The sequence below is a fragment of the Suricata suricatta genome, chromosome 3, assembly GCF_006229205.1.
Source record: "Suricata suricatta isolate VVHF042 chromosome 3, meerkat_22Aug2017_6uvM2_HiC, whole genome shotgun sequence".
Taxonomy (NCBI): domain Eukaryota; kingdom Metazoa; phylum Chordata; class Mammalia; order Carnivora; family Herpestidae; genus Suricata; species Suricata suricatta.
The window spans coordinates 18,443,662-18,460,998 of record NC_043702.1 but is presented as its reverse complement, the minus strand read 5'-3'; the positions used below and the strand labels follow the sequence as shown (position 1 = coordinate 18,460,998).

At 45.4% G+C, this 17,337-nt stretch overlaps 1 protein-coding gene across 2 annotated transcripts in view; it reads left to right on the top strand.

Annotated features, from left to right (window-relative positions):
- ARPC2 (actin related protein 2/3 complex subunit 2) overlaps positions 1 to 17,324 on the top strand; it is a 28,835-nt gene extending 11,511 nt beyond the window's left edge. For both annotated transcript variants that reach the window (XM_029933856.1, XM_029933855.1), the window contains exons 5-11: positions 2,787 to 2,832; positions 5,715 to 5,901; positions 6,551 to 6,644; positions 12,305 to 12,431; positions 13,869 to 13,969; positions 14,399 to 14,499; positions 17,081 to 17,324. In XM_029933856.1, the coding sequence (XP_029789716.1) occupies positions 2,787 to 2,832; positions 5,715 to 5,901; positions 6,551 to 6,644; positions 12,305 to 12,431; positions 13,869 to 13,969; positions 14,399 to 14,499; positions 17,081 to 17,105 (681 nt within the window). In that variant the 3' untranslated portion in view covers positions 17,106 to 17,324. The remainder of the gene's footprint in view (positions 1 to 2,786; positions 2,833 to 5,714; positions 5,902 to 6,550; positions 6,645 to 12,304; positions 12,432 to 13,868; positions 13,970 to 14,398; positions 14,500 to 17,080) is intronic.
- The last annotated feature ends 13 nt before the right edge of the window (positions 17,325 to 17,337 follow it).

The window sequence follows — 17,337 nt, the reverse complement described above, 5'->3', positions numbered from 1 at the left end:
AGCATTTCAAAGCAAATTTTCTGATTTGTCACATAAGTTCAAGGGTAGAAGAAACATTTAAAGAATTTGTGTTCAGGGTTATTTTACATGAAACAAAAGCTTCAGGGGGAAGCCCTAGCCCTATAAAGCATAAAAAGGATCATTCTATAAAAGCTCGTGGCCAACTCTTCTCTTTACCAGATTAAGAGCAAGAAGAAACAAGTGACTGTTGAGGTGGTCCTGCTTTTGATGAACCGTAAAATAAGTAGCTGAAAAGAATCATCAAACCTTTGAACAGACAGCTGAAAATTATGTAATCATTTTCCCTAGACGGTCCTCTCTGTGTAAAGGTGCAGGTGCGGTGATGATAATCATCCGTGGAAGGGGAAGAAAGCATTACAGCTAGGTTTCTTAAATATCCTTTCCAGACTGCTCTCCATGCACTGGAGCTCCCTAACAGCGCTATTCTTGTAGCTCCCACAGGGCCGAAGAGCCAGCTCCACCCACTCAAGTGGGTGGAGCAAGTAACATTCACAGCTTAGGAGCAGAGTGCACAGTAAATGGCTCCCCGGGTTGGTTAAACAGTGACCAGCCTGTGATAACCAGAGGAAGCTTGTTACTCTGAAAGCCCGTGCTGCTAGGGTAGGAAGGTCTGATGGTGAGGACCAGTGGTTGCCTCCCCCATCTCCTGGTGTCCGGGTGGAAGAGGGGGCACTCATTGAAAAGGGAATTATGCTCAGTAAAAGTACAAGTGAAATGAACAGGGAAGGAAGGGCTCCTTGGTTTCACCAAGGGGAGGGAGCAGAGGAGTTGAACATGCCTGAAATTCAGCTGTAAGAACCTCTCAGATCTCAGAATATCAACTTAGTGAGCTTGGAATTAAACTAAATCTTAGGAGCTATGATTTTTTTTCTCCTACATCTAACATTCCCTTCCTCCAGGCACCCATAGTGCACACAGTACAGAACTGTAGCTTAGAGGTAGGATGCTAGTGAAAATGATTAAGGGATGTGCCTGTTCTGCCCCCACCCCTCCACCCTGCCTCCGAACTCTTTAGGAGAAGTGGTATATAGGACACCTGAAGGTCAGATCTCCCTGTGCCACCAACAAACTCTGTGACCTTGAACCTCTCCCTTCAGTTCCTCTTCTATAAAAGAGGTAACCTCACAGTGGCTATATGGTCACCAGATCACAACTACATGTGGCATTACTTGTCTCTTGCCTTTATACAAACAGGTGTGATCACTGACCCATGCTTTGAGGTCCATTCTGTTATCTGTATTTGCAGATAGAGCATTTCTTCCAGCTGTAGGAAAATGGTTAAAGAAATATCTGGAATCTTAAAGAATATTTAAGAATAGGAAGGAAAGAACTTCACCTAGTGATAATTTTTTTCAAATAGGATGTAAATAAATGGTTTGCTGCGGATTTAAAAAAAAAAGAATACATTGAAAATAAGAGTAGATGAAACAGTATTCACTCGGCTCTGTTTATTGCAAGTCCCCATATGTGGGCACGTGTGGTGCAGAGACCACAGCGTGAGCAGCGTGAGCGCCTGCTTGTTACATCTCCCCTCTAGTGCTGACTGTGTTCGCATGAGTAACTCTTACAGTTAAAACAGAAGTTACTGCTTTTGTTTGCTTTTAATTGGTAACTTGTCACAGATTGTCTTTTTTTTTTCTTTTTTCTTTTTGGTATCCTAGAAAATTTCAGAGGATCATTAATGTGTTTGTGGTGAGATAGGGTTAAGAAATTGACTGGATGTCTAGAGACAACTATGTAGCCGTTTACACTACTGTTGCATGCACTATTAAGTATACTGGCCTCAGTTTTCCCTTCTTGTGAAATAGTGGTGACACCCTCCCTCAGTATGTTTTTGATGAGGGTTAAGAACAAGTCATGTCTGTGTTTAGTCTCTTAGTCATATAAAGACTACTAACTACCAAAAAGGTTATTAAGTTCTGGTGATTCTAATATTTACTCTTTCCTATCTTCAGATAGCTGCCTTTCTTCTGCTTAATGTATCCTATATAACATTTAAGTCTGAACTAGTCCTTCCAAAATAAAAGATTTGTTTACTAAACTGTCAGCCTAGGAGAAATTGCCACAAGTGAAGCAGTTGTGCTGACAGAGAAGAAATAGGAAGGTGTAAAAAGGGCTATTTTATCATTTACTCCCAAAAACTGGATAGTACCCAATAGTAAGTATTGGTCTTGGGGGGGTGGGGAACATTTAGAGAATACAAGGTCTTCTGTGGACCTTCCAGTATAAGTAACTGGCTGAGATTCAATTGTCTGTTGTCTTTTGCCATAAACCTGGTGATGAGCTAAATAGTTTTAAAGCTTACAAGATAAGTAGACTAACTGGAATCCGATCCCAGCAATTCTGGTTTTATCTCCACTTACCTCGGTTGGCCTTAGTTGGTACTTAGCTGGTAACAGACATACTTGGATTTGGCGTTCTTCTGCACGCTTAAAAACATGGTGTGCGGTATTTGGTCTGGAGGAGGACAGAGAACACGTAAAGGGTGTGACTGAGTCCTAAAAGAGTATAAAAGATGAGCTTGACTGAAAAACAGATCCTAGAGTAGTTAACTTTGTATTCAATCTCTGTTCCATGAGTGACTTGCTCGGTAACTCAGGTGTATCCGCTTCTCCTCGTGTATCCCGTGTCCCGTCCACCAAATGAAAGTCAGGAAGAATTCTGGCTTAGAAAAAGCATGACAAGTTCAGTGCTTTTTGGAAGAAAAAAAAAAAAAGTGACATTATCATGGCCTTTGGATTAACATTTGTTTTTATATTTTCTAGTTACTAAAGAGGGTGTATGGGAGCTTCTTGGTAAATCCCGAATCAGGTATGTAGTCCTGTAAGCAGCTGTCGAGTCACCTGGAAAGAGACCTGTCCTAGTTGTACTCTGCTTTTTTTTTTTTTTTTAACCAACGCATTTCATTTAAATAGTGTTCGTTTTACAAATATTTCTGCCTGAGCCCAATGTCCACTTCAGTCCTCTCCATAAAAATAAAAATAAAGCTATTTTTAAAAGCTAAAAGAGCTTTGCATTGTCCAGTAATGGTTCACAGTGTGGTGTACAGAACTGCTATATGTTTGCTTTTTAACATGTACTTGGTGGAGCCAACTGACTCTTCATCCTTCAGCTGGTGGGCCATTTTTGTTTGCTTGCTCATGGTGATTAAAATGTCTTTTGAGACTAAGCAGACATTGGTTTTCACCCCAACCCCTAGTAACACCATTTTCTGTACTACATATTTGGAGAAGGAATCACGACTATTCTCACATATTCAAGTAACAAAAATTTCAGCCCCTTCTTTTAATCTGTTCTTCTACTAAAGAATAAATAGCCCCTTTGCAGCCACAGGTATTGAAAAGCACCGTGGTCTTCCTTGATGACAGGAGTGTGTTATACTGCTTATGGGAAATATAGAGCAAAAAAACTAAACAGTGTTTTCATCCTTGTGAATAGGTGGTAGTCTCCAATTCTGAGGCATTTAGCAGGGCCCCCTGATGAGGACCAAGTAATTAAGTTCCTTGGAACATAATATTACTCAAATTTTGTTCCTGGGGTACCTTGCTTTGCAAATTGTTCTAAGAAGGAAGGTATGTCTGTGTCTTTTAACAGCAGTTCTTTCTTTTGCTAGCATATTTCCTTTCCCAACCTTTGTGGTATTTTTCTTTGTTTTCATGTTTATAATACGACATGCTTCGAATACCTTCCCATCTTCTGTATGCTACTCTGGAAACAAAAATACCAAATACAGAAAGAAGCCTTCGGGATGTAACTTGTTACTAGGAATCCTGTGAGTGGGAGCGTTGACTGCAGTCCAGAAAGAATACTAAAATATGCTTATCCCCAAATTGATGTAAAAGTGTACTGCAGAAATAAACATCAAAATATAAGTAACATTATAGGCTTTAAGAGGAATCAGAGCAAGGAAAGGGAGGGAGGGAGGGGAGAAGCAGAACTCGAACAGAAAGGGACAGTCACATAGGCACTCTTGGGCATGCCTGTCACGGCTCAGATCGAACAGTCTGTCAGAGCCGCTGGGGTGTAACACAGGGAGCTCGGGATTCTGTCCTGGGCCTTTTCTTGTGAAGCCAGACTGCAGACCTCGTGCAAAGTGCAAAGTATAAAAACTTCTAGAGGTAGTGTCTATCCTGTTTATCTAGGCAAGTTTGGGGAGTTCACCAAGCCGGATGAAATCTTAACTTCTAATCTCTTCTCAGGATGTTCTCTACATCATATCAAAGCCTTACATAAAGTCTGACTTCAGCTCTGGTTTTACTTTGTTTTATTTGGCTTCTTCAAACTAACAAGCCTCAACTTGAAATATTTTATTTTTCTATCTAATCTTGTAGTCTGTTTGCTTATTAGTTTGTTTTCACGTACCCAAAAGGGAACGATGATGATTAATATTATTTAATATTTAAGTACCAAAAATGTGCTAAGGACAATCTAGAACAAAGATTTAGATAGCCCATGTTCTCAATGAGGATAGGTCCAACAAAAACCACAGACCTAAGGAATGCTCTTGGGAAAAATAGTAACAAAGTATAAATGTTTAAGATACTCCATACAGTTCTGGTAAAATTATTTCCAGCGCTTACCTAGAATGTGAGATGATGCTCTGTGATGTACAGATCTTCTTGCAGAGCCATCTCTAGACTTTTTGGCCCATATCACTCATTTGATCAGATACTCACTTTTCCCAGCCTTGTTTGCTTGAACTCATACTCGACATGCTATGAAGAGGCAGAATAGTGTGTGGAGGTCAGCAGACGTAGCCTTGGGGCCCATCTATTGATGACCTACTGTGTCTGGGCACTTTAAAATACTGTTAAAATTTTGCCAGGGGCCTCCCCCATCTTACCACCCTTTTTAAACAGATCCTGAAATTAATAGAGGCTAGGTAGTTTGTCCAAGATCACAAAGCGGCAAGGCCAGAATTTGGACCCCATTCTGTTCAACTCAACATAGAGTCCTTGACACCTCTATATCTTGCATTAGGCATGGCACTTTGCTCCTTTGAACTTCCTTTTCTTTCTAAAATGATAATAACCGTACCTGGACTGCATACTTCAGAGAATTTTCACAGAGATCAGATGAAGTAAGATATTTTAAAAGACTTTGAAATTTTTAGTGTATACAAGGAAAAGCTATTGGAGAGGTATACACACACACATTATATATATATAGACATACACGCGCTTCAGAGTTTTCCATACCTTGCCTCCTTCCACAAAGGGTTTGTAATGGCATGCAGGAAGTTGTGTTGTTGTTGTTTTTATCAGAAAGCTACTCAGCTGCTGACTGTGTTAGCACTTGGCTGGGTAAACCGTTGAAGAAAAATAATGTAACTCATTACAGCTTGATAGCATATGCAAGCCCTCTTCCCAACGGTGTATCAAACACTACATTTCTAATCAAAGTTCCTGGATTATGGCTTCTTCCTGTTCCTTATTTGTAATCTGTCATCTTTGATATTGATTCAGATTTTTACATAAAATTTGTTAATTAGCTGTGTATATTTATAGTGGTTTTACAAGAATTAGGGTTTTAAATGCCTTACCTCATTTGCTGTATGAGGCGGATGGGAAGGCACAGGAATCTACCAGGGTTAAAAGGCACTGAAACAAAATAAAATGTCATAAGAACCTGCAAAATTTTGGGGGGATTTGTGTGTTTTATTAATATAACCTCTGCGTGTTTCCCCCTTCCAGGATACAATGTCTCCTTGCTATATGACCTTGAAAACCTGCCTGCATCCAAGGATTCTATTGTGCATCAGGCTGGCATGTTGAAACGAAATTGTTTTGCCTCTGTCTTTGAGAAATACTTCCAATTCCAAGAAGAGGGCAAGGAAGGAGAGAACAGGGCAGTTATCCATTATAGAGATGATGAGACCATGTGAGTATCGGACTTGGTCCCAAAGCCTGGGTGTGGCTGTTGCATGCCCTTACTGAAAGACACGTGGTTATGTCAGACCTTAAATGCGTGAATGTCCCTAACATGTCTTTCTCTGATAAAATCCTTAAAGCAAGGTATAGATTACAGGCAAAAGGGGGCCACTTTTGCTAGTCTCCAGATATCAAAAGTTGGCTAAAGATGAAAAGCAAATCCAGTGCTTTCCTTTAAGACCCCACTGTTGAAGGTCCCCTTCAGTAATACAGCCTGGGTTACGAGGAGGTAGAGGGTGGCCATGGTTTCCGTGTCTTTGCAACTCTTGGATCATCTACATACAAGGAATCTCACATGAAGAATTAAAAACGTTTAGAAGTGAAGTTCAGAGAATTACTAATCCTAGTAGACTCCATGTCCCACCACGCAGATGGGTTAGTACCGCCTGCCTTGGGTGATCGTCCTCTCCTGCCCCTCTCAGGGCATGCGTGCATTGTGTGGACTTTGTTGCTCATACATACTTCTCTCCTTTGGCGTGCCTTGTTTATGAACTGAAAGATTTATGACTTTACCCACCTGTGCCACTTAGAGATCAACTTCTTGACAAAACCCCGTTCTGATTCTGTGCTTACTACTTCATGGGTTGTGTTCCCCTTAGGTATGTTGAGTCTAAAAAGGACAGAGTCACAGTAGTCTTCAGCACAGTGTTTAAGGATGACGACGACGTGGTCATTGGAAAAGTGTTCATGCAGGTATGGAGGGCCATCTTTTGGGGGAGGGACACCACAGCGCGGTGGTTTATGCCGTGGCACCAGAGCACACCACAAGCGTAGGGAAGGAGAGCTGGTAGCTCTGCTGATGCCAGAACTCATTGGACATGTAATTAAACAGCTCCCACCCAGCTCAGTGCATGGAGTAGTTCCTTAGTGGCTTTAGCCTTTTGCAGGACTAGACCAAAAGAGTGAATGGAGTACTAAACATACTACCGATATGACTGAATAGTAAGCACCCTTGCTGCCACTGAGTCTTTGATTTAAAGCTTGGTCATGTTTCCTACCCTCTTGTCAAATTTCCTGAGGTTTCTGGCAAGCTCTGCTCTTGGCTTGATTCAGTCCTAATGTCTTTTCAGAATGGAGTCCCTAGAAAATTCCTAAGTAGTAGATAGTACATTAATAGGGTAGAGTCCCTGAGTGGACCACGAGGCGCATTGGCCCAAGTTTGCTTGAGGTCCCCGTAGAGCGCCTCCCTCAGAAGCCACTCACCTGCCAAGAAGAGTGATGGGGCTCCGCGGGATGTTGTGTACGTGGATTTCTGGTACAGTTGGACTCCGGGCTGATACAGTACCCCACTGTGGCTTTGTTGTGCTGTCTGCTAACCACTTGCTGACTCTAGAACAGGAGAACTCGGTGGTAGAGTGGTATCGAGGCTGATTTCTTCCAAGGTGGCTCAGCATTCAAATTCTAGCTCAGTGCTTGCATTTTCAAACACCTTTTGTGAGTTCATCCTGTCCTTTGGCGGGGTGAGGAGATTCAAGAATTCTGGACAGAAAATTTTTCTTGCTGCATAGAGTTGAAAGCTATGTTTAATATAGTATTTTATGTGTAGCCTCTCTAAAGTGACTAGGGAAATATTCAAAGGTGATATCCTGAATTTGATGCATCTCTAGTGGCTTTTTATGTTTAGTCTAATTAATCAGAAACGCTTATTTTAGAGTCACTAGGCAGAAAAATTGGAATATTGACACTTGGAGCATTTAAGAGTACTAAACTTTATGAGAGTGAGAGTTTGTGTGTGTGCACACATGCACGTGTTGTGTGTGTGTCTGTGTGTGTGTACATGCATATGTGCACGCATGGGCACAGCTGTATAGACCTACATCATGGGTCCTAAATATAAGCTTCCAGACAGGCATTTTATGTGTTTCTATGCAGATTTGACAGGGGAATTAAATGCAGTAGCTTAGAAATTGGGCTGAATCCAGACTGACAAACTAATTTTAAAAGCTATGAAGGATATATTTAGATTTAGCTGGTTTTTTACCAGTCTTGTTCCATTTTATTCCTGGCGACATCTTAACTTATTTTTATGCTTTAAACAGATCTTATCTTGGAGAGCTTACAGGAGATTTGTTCCTTAGGAAGATTTTGTGTATTTTTTGCACGTGAATTTAAACAACTCCTTCAGAGTACATGTGGTGAGGGCACTGGTCTAAAAGGGAAAAGAAAGTCTCTGCATTTTTACACTGACAGTATCTCCAGTTAATGACTGCATTGGCACCACGAAGACCCATCTGGTGTCCAGGAATGTGAAAAGGCTGTGCTCGGGAAGCCATCTGCCTTGCCTCCCTCTCCAAAGTCAAAGGCTAGACAGTTTATTTGAATTGACCTTTAGAATCCTGGGCTTATTTTGCTGGATTTTACCCCAGAATAAATCATCGGAGAATTTTCCTAGGCCTGGTTATTTTAAATTTCTAGGAGAATGGAGAATAGCAGATGCCTAGCACAGAATTCTGTGACCCAAGAACACTATTTAAGTTCCTCCTGGTCACTGACCTACTCACTGCACACCTTTATGGGTTTCCAGATCCTGGCGTGGACCTCCAGCCTGGCCACTATTCCTGCTTTTGTCATTCAGCAGACTCCGAGGGATGCTTACTACCCTTAGGAAAAAGGCAGTATTTCCTTTGTATACTCACAGGGATATTCTAGTATTTGCCTTTGGTGTGTTATCTCTGTGGGCATGCGAGCTGAGCACCAAAGTCTGATATCATTTCACGGCTTATTCCATGAAAAGCATTAAGGATGACACAGTCTGGGAGATAAGAGTATGGTGAGCTAGAATATTTTTCTTATTTTCAGATCTTAATGTCAGCCCAGTAAGGGAGAAAAGTTAAGTGGAAACCACTGGCCTTTCTGTGTTCAGGGACAAGACACAAGCAGTCTGCCCCCTTTTTTTTTAAACATTTATTTTTTGAGAGATAGAGACTGCATGAGCAGGGAGGGTCAGAAAGAGAAGGAGACCCAGAATCTGAAGCAGCCTCCAGGCTCTGGGCAAGCATTCAGCACAGAGCCCAACACAGGGCTCAAACCCACTAACCATAAGATCATGACCTGAGCCGAAGCTGGATGCTTAACCAACTGAGACACCCAGACGCCCCTCATTCTGCCTCTTAAGCAGTCGTGAAGAGACTACATTGAGGACCCTTTCTACCTGGAAACCTGTGTGGCTATAGCTGTGGGACATTTTCCTGAACTGGGAGCCCTAAGTCAAAATCAGGAATTTTGGTAGATACTGCCAACCTCCATGGCGACTGTACCCTTTTCCCTCCCGTCTACAATGCGTGAGAATGCCCGTTTTCCCAGAGTGTGTTTCGGATTTCTGCCAATCTGATAGGTTAAAAATGGTATCTACATTCTCTTGTGAACGAGGTCCAGTATCTTTTCTTCTGTTGAAGGCGATTTGTTTTTCTTTTCCTCTGAGGTGTCTCAATGCCCTTACCCATTTTTCTGTTGGGTTATTGATATCCATTTCTTTATATACTAGGGAGATTAGCCCTTTATCTATGGTAAGAGTTGCAGATATTTTCACCAGTTTGTCATTAGAGTATATGGGTTTTTTTTCCCCCTCATAGAGAAGTTTATTGTCACGTAATTAAGTCTCTTCTGTGGCTTTTAGATTTTGAGTCATTGTTATAAACACCTGTGCTCCAAGATTGTAAAGAAGTTTACCTGTACTATTTTCCTCATATTTTTACAGTTTTATATTTTACTTATCTTTTGATTATCTGTTTGGAGTTTCTCCTGGCATATGGTATGAAAGATGGGTTTTTCTAAATGGCCACCTGCTGGTCTCAGCAGTTGTGTAAAGGCCCATGTTTATACTGCTGGTTTAAGATGCTGCTATTATCATTTACAGGACTCGATTTCTGTATGTATTTGGATTTACTCTAAAGTTGCTGTGATAAATCCCACTTTGATGGAAGAGAGAAATGGTATTGTGGTACTCAAAAGACATCCTAGTGGGAGGGGGGGAAAAAGAGGCATCATTGCTGACATATACATAACCAGGACCCTAATGAAAAAGGAAGGAGCCTCTGGGCGGCTCAGTCAGTTACGCATCTGGCTCTTGATTAAGGCTCAGGTCATGATCTCTGTACTATCTCTACTGATAGTACAGAGCCTGCTTGGGATTGTCTCTCTCCGTTTGTGTGTGTGTGTGTGTGTGTTGTGTGTGTGTGTGTCTCTCTCTCTCTCTCTCTCTCTCTCTCTCTCTCTCTCTCAGAATAAATAAACATTTAAAAACGAAGAACGGTTTGGTGGGTTGGTAGGTTGGTTCTTAGGTATTATTTAGGACAGAGCATGGAGTAGCTACAAAGACATGAAGTTCGCTCAAGGGGAGTCCCTGCACGGGAGTCTCGTTAGCCAGATCCTGCACGTATTGCTCTCCATCTACAGAAGTGGTGAAATGCTTTAATAAGTCACCGCGGGTTTACACACGCCCTGTTGGGTTATGAATGCCACAGGTACCAAGAATTGGAGCCTTCAAGAAGCTTACTAAACACAAGAAAATGCCAGTAATTATTATCTGTTCTATTCTCTCCCCTGGAGCTAAAGTAAACCTAACAGAAGTTAGAAAACCTCCCAAACCCTCTGCAGAATGAAAAGTGTTTTCAAGGGAAGGGTAATGTTAGAAGCTTTGCTTTAGGAATTTCCATTTGAATGATCTTGACTCCTTCCCTGCCTCTCCAGATATTTTTCCTTTGAGGAACAAAATTTACAACCAAGTAACCTAACCTAACTAAGTTTCTTTTCCGCCAACCTTTAGAAGGTTGCCAGAAGAACAATGCCAGCCCATGAGCCAGCCTGGTGGAACAGGCGAGATGCCACACGGGGCATTAGAACTCCGCAGGCGTTACCCTTCTTTAATTTGCCGAGGGCTTGCTATAGATTAGTCCCCATCTCTTGCTTTACGATGTGGTGGCACCAAGTCAGCCAGGGTGGAAGTGCTGGCTTTCATTCAGCAAGCCATGTACTGTCCAGCCTCTTTGAAGGAGGAGCAGTGGATACAGAGTAATAAAGGAAGATCTTGGCTTGTGGCGCTTACAACCTGATAGGGAAGCCAGATGCATTAGTGACCAGTAAAGTGTCAGAGTCGAGGCTCAGAGAGAAGACATGGGCCCTCCCAACAAGATAGCAGCCAGCTGCCCGTGTCTGTTAGAGATGGCATGATAGAAGAGATCATATCTGAGCAGCACTAGAAGAGCGTTGCAGACCGAACAGCCGTCTAAACATGCTTTCAGTACTCCTGAATGTGAAGTTTTACACAGCCCTTGGTTCCATCCTTCTGCTGTCACTCGGATTTGGATCACCCTGTTGTACTGGCATTGCTAGAAAATCCGGTTCTATTCTTACAGATCTGGGTTGAGACAGGAATGCCTTGTGTCACTTTCCCATGTACAGGAATGTGTGCGTTAGAAAAGCTTGAGGTTTAGAGATTAAAACATAGGGGGAATGGTCTGGTTTTTACATCCTCAATCATTTTCCTGGCATCGTCTGATGAGGATGGGTCCATTTTGTCAAGGGTAATGGATCCTGACACAGAGTGGGAGTCAGTGAGTCCGTAGCCATTCAAGACCAGAATTAATAGTCAGGCTTTCCGTTCTCATGTCGCACTGCCTCCTTCTCTTAGTGAACCCTAAAACAACTCAGCTTCTTTAACGCATTGTCTTCTGCCCCCAAAAAGGGCTTACATTTAATCTGAAGTTCTGGTTTGTGGATTCTAAATAGTAACAGTGTAAAATACCTCCATGAAATAGAACTTGTGCGAAGGCCCAGAGCCTTGAGAAAGCATGGTATTCATGAAGCTGGAAGAAGTGGAGATGGGGGCGCTGAGAAATGGGTCAGCTCTTAAGAGGCTTTCATGCAAAGATGAAAGGAGTTAAGATTTCATCTTGAGTCTTAACTAAGCCAGAGCCTGGGTTCCATGCACCCTGAAATTTTAAAGATTTCCTGAAAAATATAAGCTCAGCACATTAAACCTAAAGAAACTAATACGCAGTAGTCCTTAATCCTAAAATGTAATCTGGTTCTCTCATGCTTTGAGTTCATTGTTTAGTCTCAGATAGACTTTTATTGCCTTTGTTCCAAAACAAGAGAGAGGGAATGGGACTAAGAAAGCTCTCATCACGTTTTGAAGATCTGACTTGTTAAATACTCTGATCTCTCCTTTCTGAGTCCGAATCACAGTGATAGCAGCCAGCACTTGTAATATTTCTTATTAGGTGTTTATTTTTAGCCATCTGCCAATCCAGAGTGCTAGAAAGGTAACACCCATGGGGCCAACCTCATCACAGAAGTCGCCATTCATTTTACACCAGATTCTCTTCTGGTTGCTTTGTGCTTCTTCCCGGCAGGAGTTTAAAGAAGGACGCAGAGCCAGCCACACAGCCCCACAGGTCCTCTTTAGCCACAGGGAACCGCCTCTGGAGCTGAAGGACACCGATGCTGCCGTGGGCGACAATATTGGCTATATTACCTTCGGTAAGCAGGGCGGGATCACTGGGGTCGGGAGACCCAGACAGATGTTTGTTCAAACATGTAAGGGGCAAGAGCAGGCACAGCAGATGGTTCTTGGCCATCGCTGTGGCCGCAGAAGGGTGTACAGTCCCCATTTTCTTTTCTTCCTGTTGGTGTCAAGTTATGTTGGGACCACATAAGCATTGCTGAGCGGCTGACTAGGAGTTAGTTCTCTGTCGTTTGGCACTTCTTGTGGCACTTCTTGTTTTTTTACATACTAAGTCAGAACTGCAGCCATGATTCACTTACTCCACTGAAGAAATTTAAGTCTTCCCTTCTTATAGTTGCTCCAGACCAGTGAGCTGGCTCGCTGTTATAGCTACAGGTGTGGAGTAACAGCTCAGTAACTGCACCTGATGCACTAAAACATTGCCTTTTGTGAAATGAAAGTCCCCCCAGTACTGAAGGTGTACCCGTTTCTTGGTGATGAGCCCACTCATTTTCATGTTACTGTCTTAGAGGTTGGGGTATAGCTCACAGTTCGTGCATGCCGTTTAATTGGCAGCCTTTCTCTTCATGGTATATAAACCATTGGTAAACTTAAAATCATTGGCATCTTAGGTTCTGTGCCCTGTGGTGTTACTACCTCTTGTTCTATTTGTTTCTTTTCAGGGTAAATTGACACAGAGGGCCCTACCCTTTCTTATGAGGCATTCCTTTGCATTTTAGCAGAGCCTCGTACTTGGAGGATATTACTGCTGCCGAGACCACAGAGTAGAGTAGGTGCAGGAGATGGAGAGCATTCCCGGAAGCTGAAGGGAGGGGTGCAGAGGGTGAGCCCTTGGCTCGTGGTGCCGAGGGAGGAGCTCTCCTCATCCCCCAGCCAGAACAGCTCCTGCTGTCTCTCTGCAGCCAGAGAGGTGAGGCCCTTAGAGCTTTGTGTCTAGTTTTCACAAGACCACAAAATCTTCTCTGGATACAAGTTCCTCAGAAGGCTCACTGTGCTGCGGCACCCGGGACTTAGGACAGGCAGGCTCAGTTTCCTAATCATGATCGCTGACGGTAAAGTGTTTTCTCTAAAGTACCCTGGATCGCCGGTAGTATCACCTTCTAAAGAGGCCGCTGCGCTACAGAGGCAGGAATGAGCGGGTGTGTAGCCGATGGGGACAGATTGCAGAATGCCCGGCCGCAGGATGGGATCCAGACCGGGAGTGATGCCCGGGGCCAAGCCCTTTCCCTGGGGAGCCCTGGTTTTCTCCTGCATTTTTCTTGACATCTGACATTTGCACTCACTGATCCCTGCCCCGGTGCTGGTATTTGCACGTCCCTCACCTGAAGGAGGAGGACCCAAGTGCACTGCACTCAGGCAGGCAGAGGTTGGAGCCAGCTGTAGCCTCTGTTCTTCTGTCTCTCCGGCCTTGTTCTGACACCCGGACGCCTTGTCTGTGCCCCCACCCACAGTGCTCTTCCCTCGCCACACCAATGCCAGCGCTCGAGACAACACCATCAACCTGATCCACACGTTCCGGGACTACCTGCACTACCACATCAAGTGCTCCAAGGTGAGGAGGGGCCACGCACCTCAGCTCTGCGCCAGTTCATTCTTTCTGCCAGTTGGTAACATAAAGTTCCATTTCTGTGTGGGGCACGCCGGCTGGCTCAGTCGGCAGAGCATGCAACTCTTGATCTTGAAGTCATGAGTTCGAGTACCATGTTTGGTGTAGAGTTTGCTTTGAAAAAACAATGTCACTCCTGGAGTCCAGCCTGTTGCTGTAAGCTCTGATGGCCCTGGGGACTTGGAGATGTCATGGTCTTTCTTCCATCTCTCCCCTCCACTCCTCCCCGTAGAGAGGGTTGCTCTCCTGCTTCTCCACATGACCTTATGTCACTCTCAAGGTGTATGTTCCCAAACCTTCCTGATAACTTCTACTGAAAGCAGAGCTGTCTTTGTACAACCTGACTGCTTCAGTATCCACTGTGTTTGTTCCCAGGCCTATATTCACACACGTATGCGGGCAAAAACATCCGACTTCCTCAAGGTGCTGAACCGTGCACGCCCGGATGCCGAGAAAAAAGAAATGAAAACAATCACGTGAGTAGGGAAGCCTCCGGCAGGACCGCCTTCCTCTCCTGGCCTCCCCGAGGGGGAAACAGTGGGTGATAGGGGCTGGCGCTCCAGGTGTCTGGGCAGCAGCTGCGCGTGAGGCAGGCAGGATTGGGGCCTGCAGCTACCTGACTGACTAAAGACAGGATGGACAGGTTTTCACTTCTGAGTGGGCTGGGCTGGGTTCCCCTGTTTCCACAGCTTTGTGAGCTGGGAGAATGGCAGTTGGGGCAGCATACAAGGGAACCTTTTTACTGAGACACGCTGTGTTCTCCTTGGGTAGTCTTGTCCTCTCAGGTCTGCCTGGAGAGAGATTTGCGTAAAGACACTGAGTTGAATGAATCGGTCTGGAGCTGCCCTCTGTGTGATGTTATCCCCTGGTCTGCTTCTCAGCGGGAATTCCCCATAGAGATGAGTTGACCTTCTCCGATGGAAATGTTGCCTGGTGGGGTGTGTGGCCCTGCATGTCCTGGGGCCTGGCTAGAGACTGAGGTCTTTGGCCAAAATGTCAGGTCTTGGTTCCCCTTCTGCTGAAGCTTAGTCGATCCTCTTCCCAAGAGGAGGTAACAGGGCCTCATCTGCCAGTGTTTGTGCCGTTGAACCCAAGTCTTGAGGTAAACGAGGCCTCCGCGTACCCCTCACAGCCAGTGCCTTTGCTGACACCTGGCTTTCTCAGGGGTGACCCTTGGGAGGTGTGGTGTGTGCAGGACTCCCAAGTTCCCTCCCTGCCATGTGAGGTCTCCCCTGCCAGACTAGTTTCTCCTGCTACTTGACAGGATGAGAGAGGTACCTGACTCTTAGTACCTGAGAAGAGGGTTTCCAGTCTCCGACATATCAGACCATTGGAAAGGTAGTTTAAGGCACTCCTGACTTCCTTGGGCAAAGGCTTAGAGGCTGCCCATCGCATGAAATTGGTACCAGCTTTGTGTAGTAGCTGTAGGAAGTCTGTGCCTCTGGCCCAGAGCCCGAGGAGGGGTGTGCACCCTGTAGGTGGACCCTCTGCTTCCGGAGCGGCGCCAAGATGCCACGGTGACAGAACAGCGCTAGCATGCCTTCCACTCTGCAGCTCCGTGGCGGGGCCTGAAATGGGCAGGACAAACCCAGTGGGCCGGGCGGGCATCCTGGGACACACATGCTCTTTCTGCCCCTGCAGAACCTTGCCTCCCTTCTGGGGTGTACAAGTTCCCCTGCCCCCCACCTCCTTGCTTTCCACGGGACTGCTCTTTTCACCGGGCATCACTTTGGTGGCCTCTAGTGTGAGGCGACCAACTCCATGCCGTTTTCAGGGCCAGTGGAGAGCCTGGCTGGGAGGTGAACCAGCAGCTAGGCACGGCAGAGGGGAGACGGCTGGGCTCTGTAACTAGTCTGGCATGGGGTTGGTTGCCTGTGCCATCTTTGGCCCAGTAACTTCTTGTCTGTTCAGAAGAGCCCCCCCCCCCCCCGCCAGGCAGCCCCCACCCAGTGTCTCCCCACAGGGCTGCCCCTCTCCCCTGCCCTGTGACCCCATCGGCAGGTGGCCTAGCGGTTGCTGCAGAGCAAGTGCAGTTGTCTCGGGATAGAGCGGGGCAGCTCCATGCCGTCCGCAAGTCTCCTTCCTGGACATGGGAAGAGCAGCTTTGCCTTTTTCTGTGCTGTGATCCCTCTTCAGCAGAGATGGGTCTCAGAAAGGGGAAAGGGTGGCTAACAACTACGTCCAGGCTGAAAACTATCATGCTACTAAGGATGAGTAGGAGAAGCCGGGACCCCCACACACAGCAGAGAAGGAGGGTTTGCGTGGAACAGGATGGCAGGCCTGGCTGAAAAGCCACTGTCCACGTCCTCACTCCATGGTACTCACTGCCAGAATTGAACACTCATGAGCTGTGCGTGGCGGAGTGAGGCGGGGGCTGATAAAGTATGATTTCGTTTTGTGGTAAAACATTCAGGGCAGGAAAAATTTAGCCCCCATATCTTTGCCCCAGTTTTCTGTAGTTCTCAATCCTAGCTTCCAGGTTGCATTAGCAAATAACTTTTGTCTTTGGGAACCAGCCTATTCCCAAAGTTGGCCCCTCGGAGAAATACCAGGTGGGATAGACCAGAACCCCAGGACTCAGGAGCCTAATGACAGGCGAGTGTTCTCTAACCTTGGGGTGTGGCCCTGCTTGGCAGCACAAAGGGCTTGTACTTGGAAATTTTGAGCATCCTGCTCCCATGGTGAAAAATTTAACAAACTGCTGTCTGCGAGTCTCAAAAGGTATAAACTGTGTAGGAGGAGCCTGAGCTCTCCACCAGCAAGAGGGTTGAGCCCAGTCTGAAATTCAAGTTGGTCTAGGCCATCCAGAAATTGTGGGCAAGGGATCCTTCCGTCTAACGTGGTCCATTTAATGTCCTTGTGGGCCTTGGCGCAGATGCTACGCGGGACCCCAAAGTATTCAGCAGGAAGAGCCAACGGAACTCTCCGAGCTGCCTCTCGCTCCAGGCCTAGAGCCCCTGCATCCCCTCTCTGGGGCGCCGTCCCTAGTCCGGGAGTATGGGGTGGCAGGAGAGGGGCGCCGGACACCCGCCTTCACACTTCTCTCTGCTTTTGAAGGGGGAAGACGTTTTCATCCCGCTAACTCTTGGGAACAGGAAGAGGCGGCAGCTGGCAGCTGAAGGCTGGAACACTTGCTACTGGATAATCGTAGCTTTTAACGTTGCACCTCTTCAGGTTCTTGAGAGATTCTCCGTTTGGTTCCATTTTGTACACGTTTGGAAAATAATCTGCAAAAACGAGCTGTGCTTGCAAGGACTTCATAGTTCTCAAGAATTAAAGAAAAAAACAGAATTCCACTTGATCAACTTAATTCC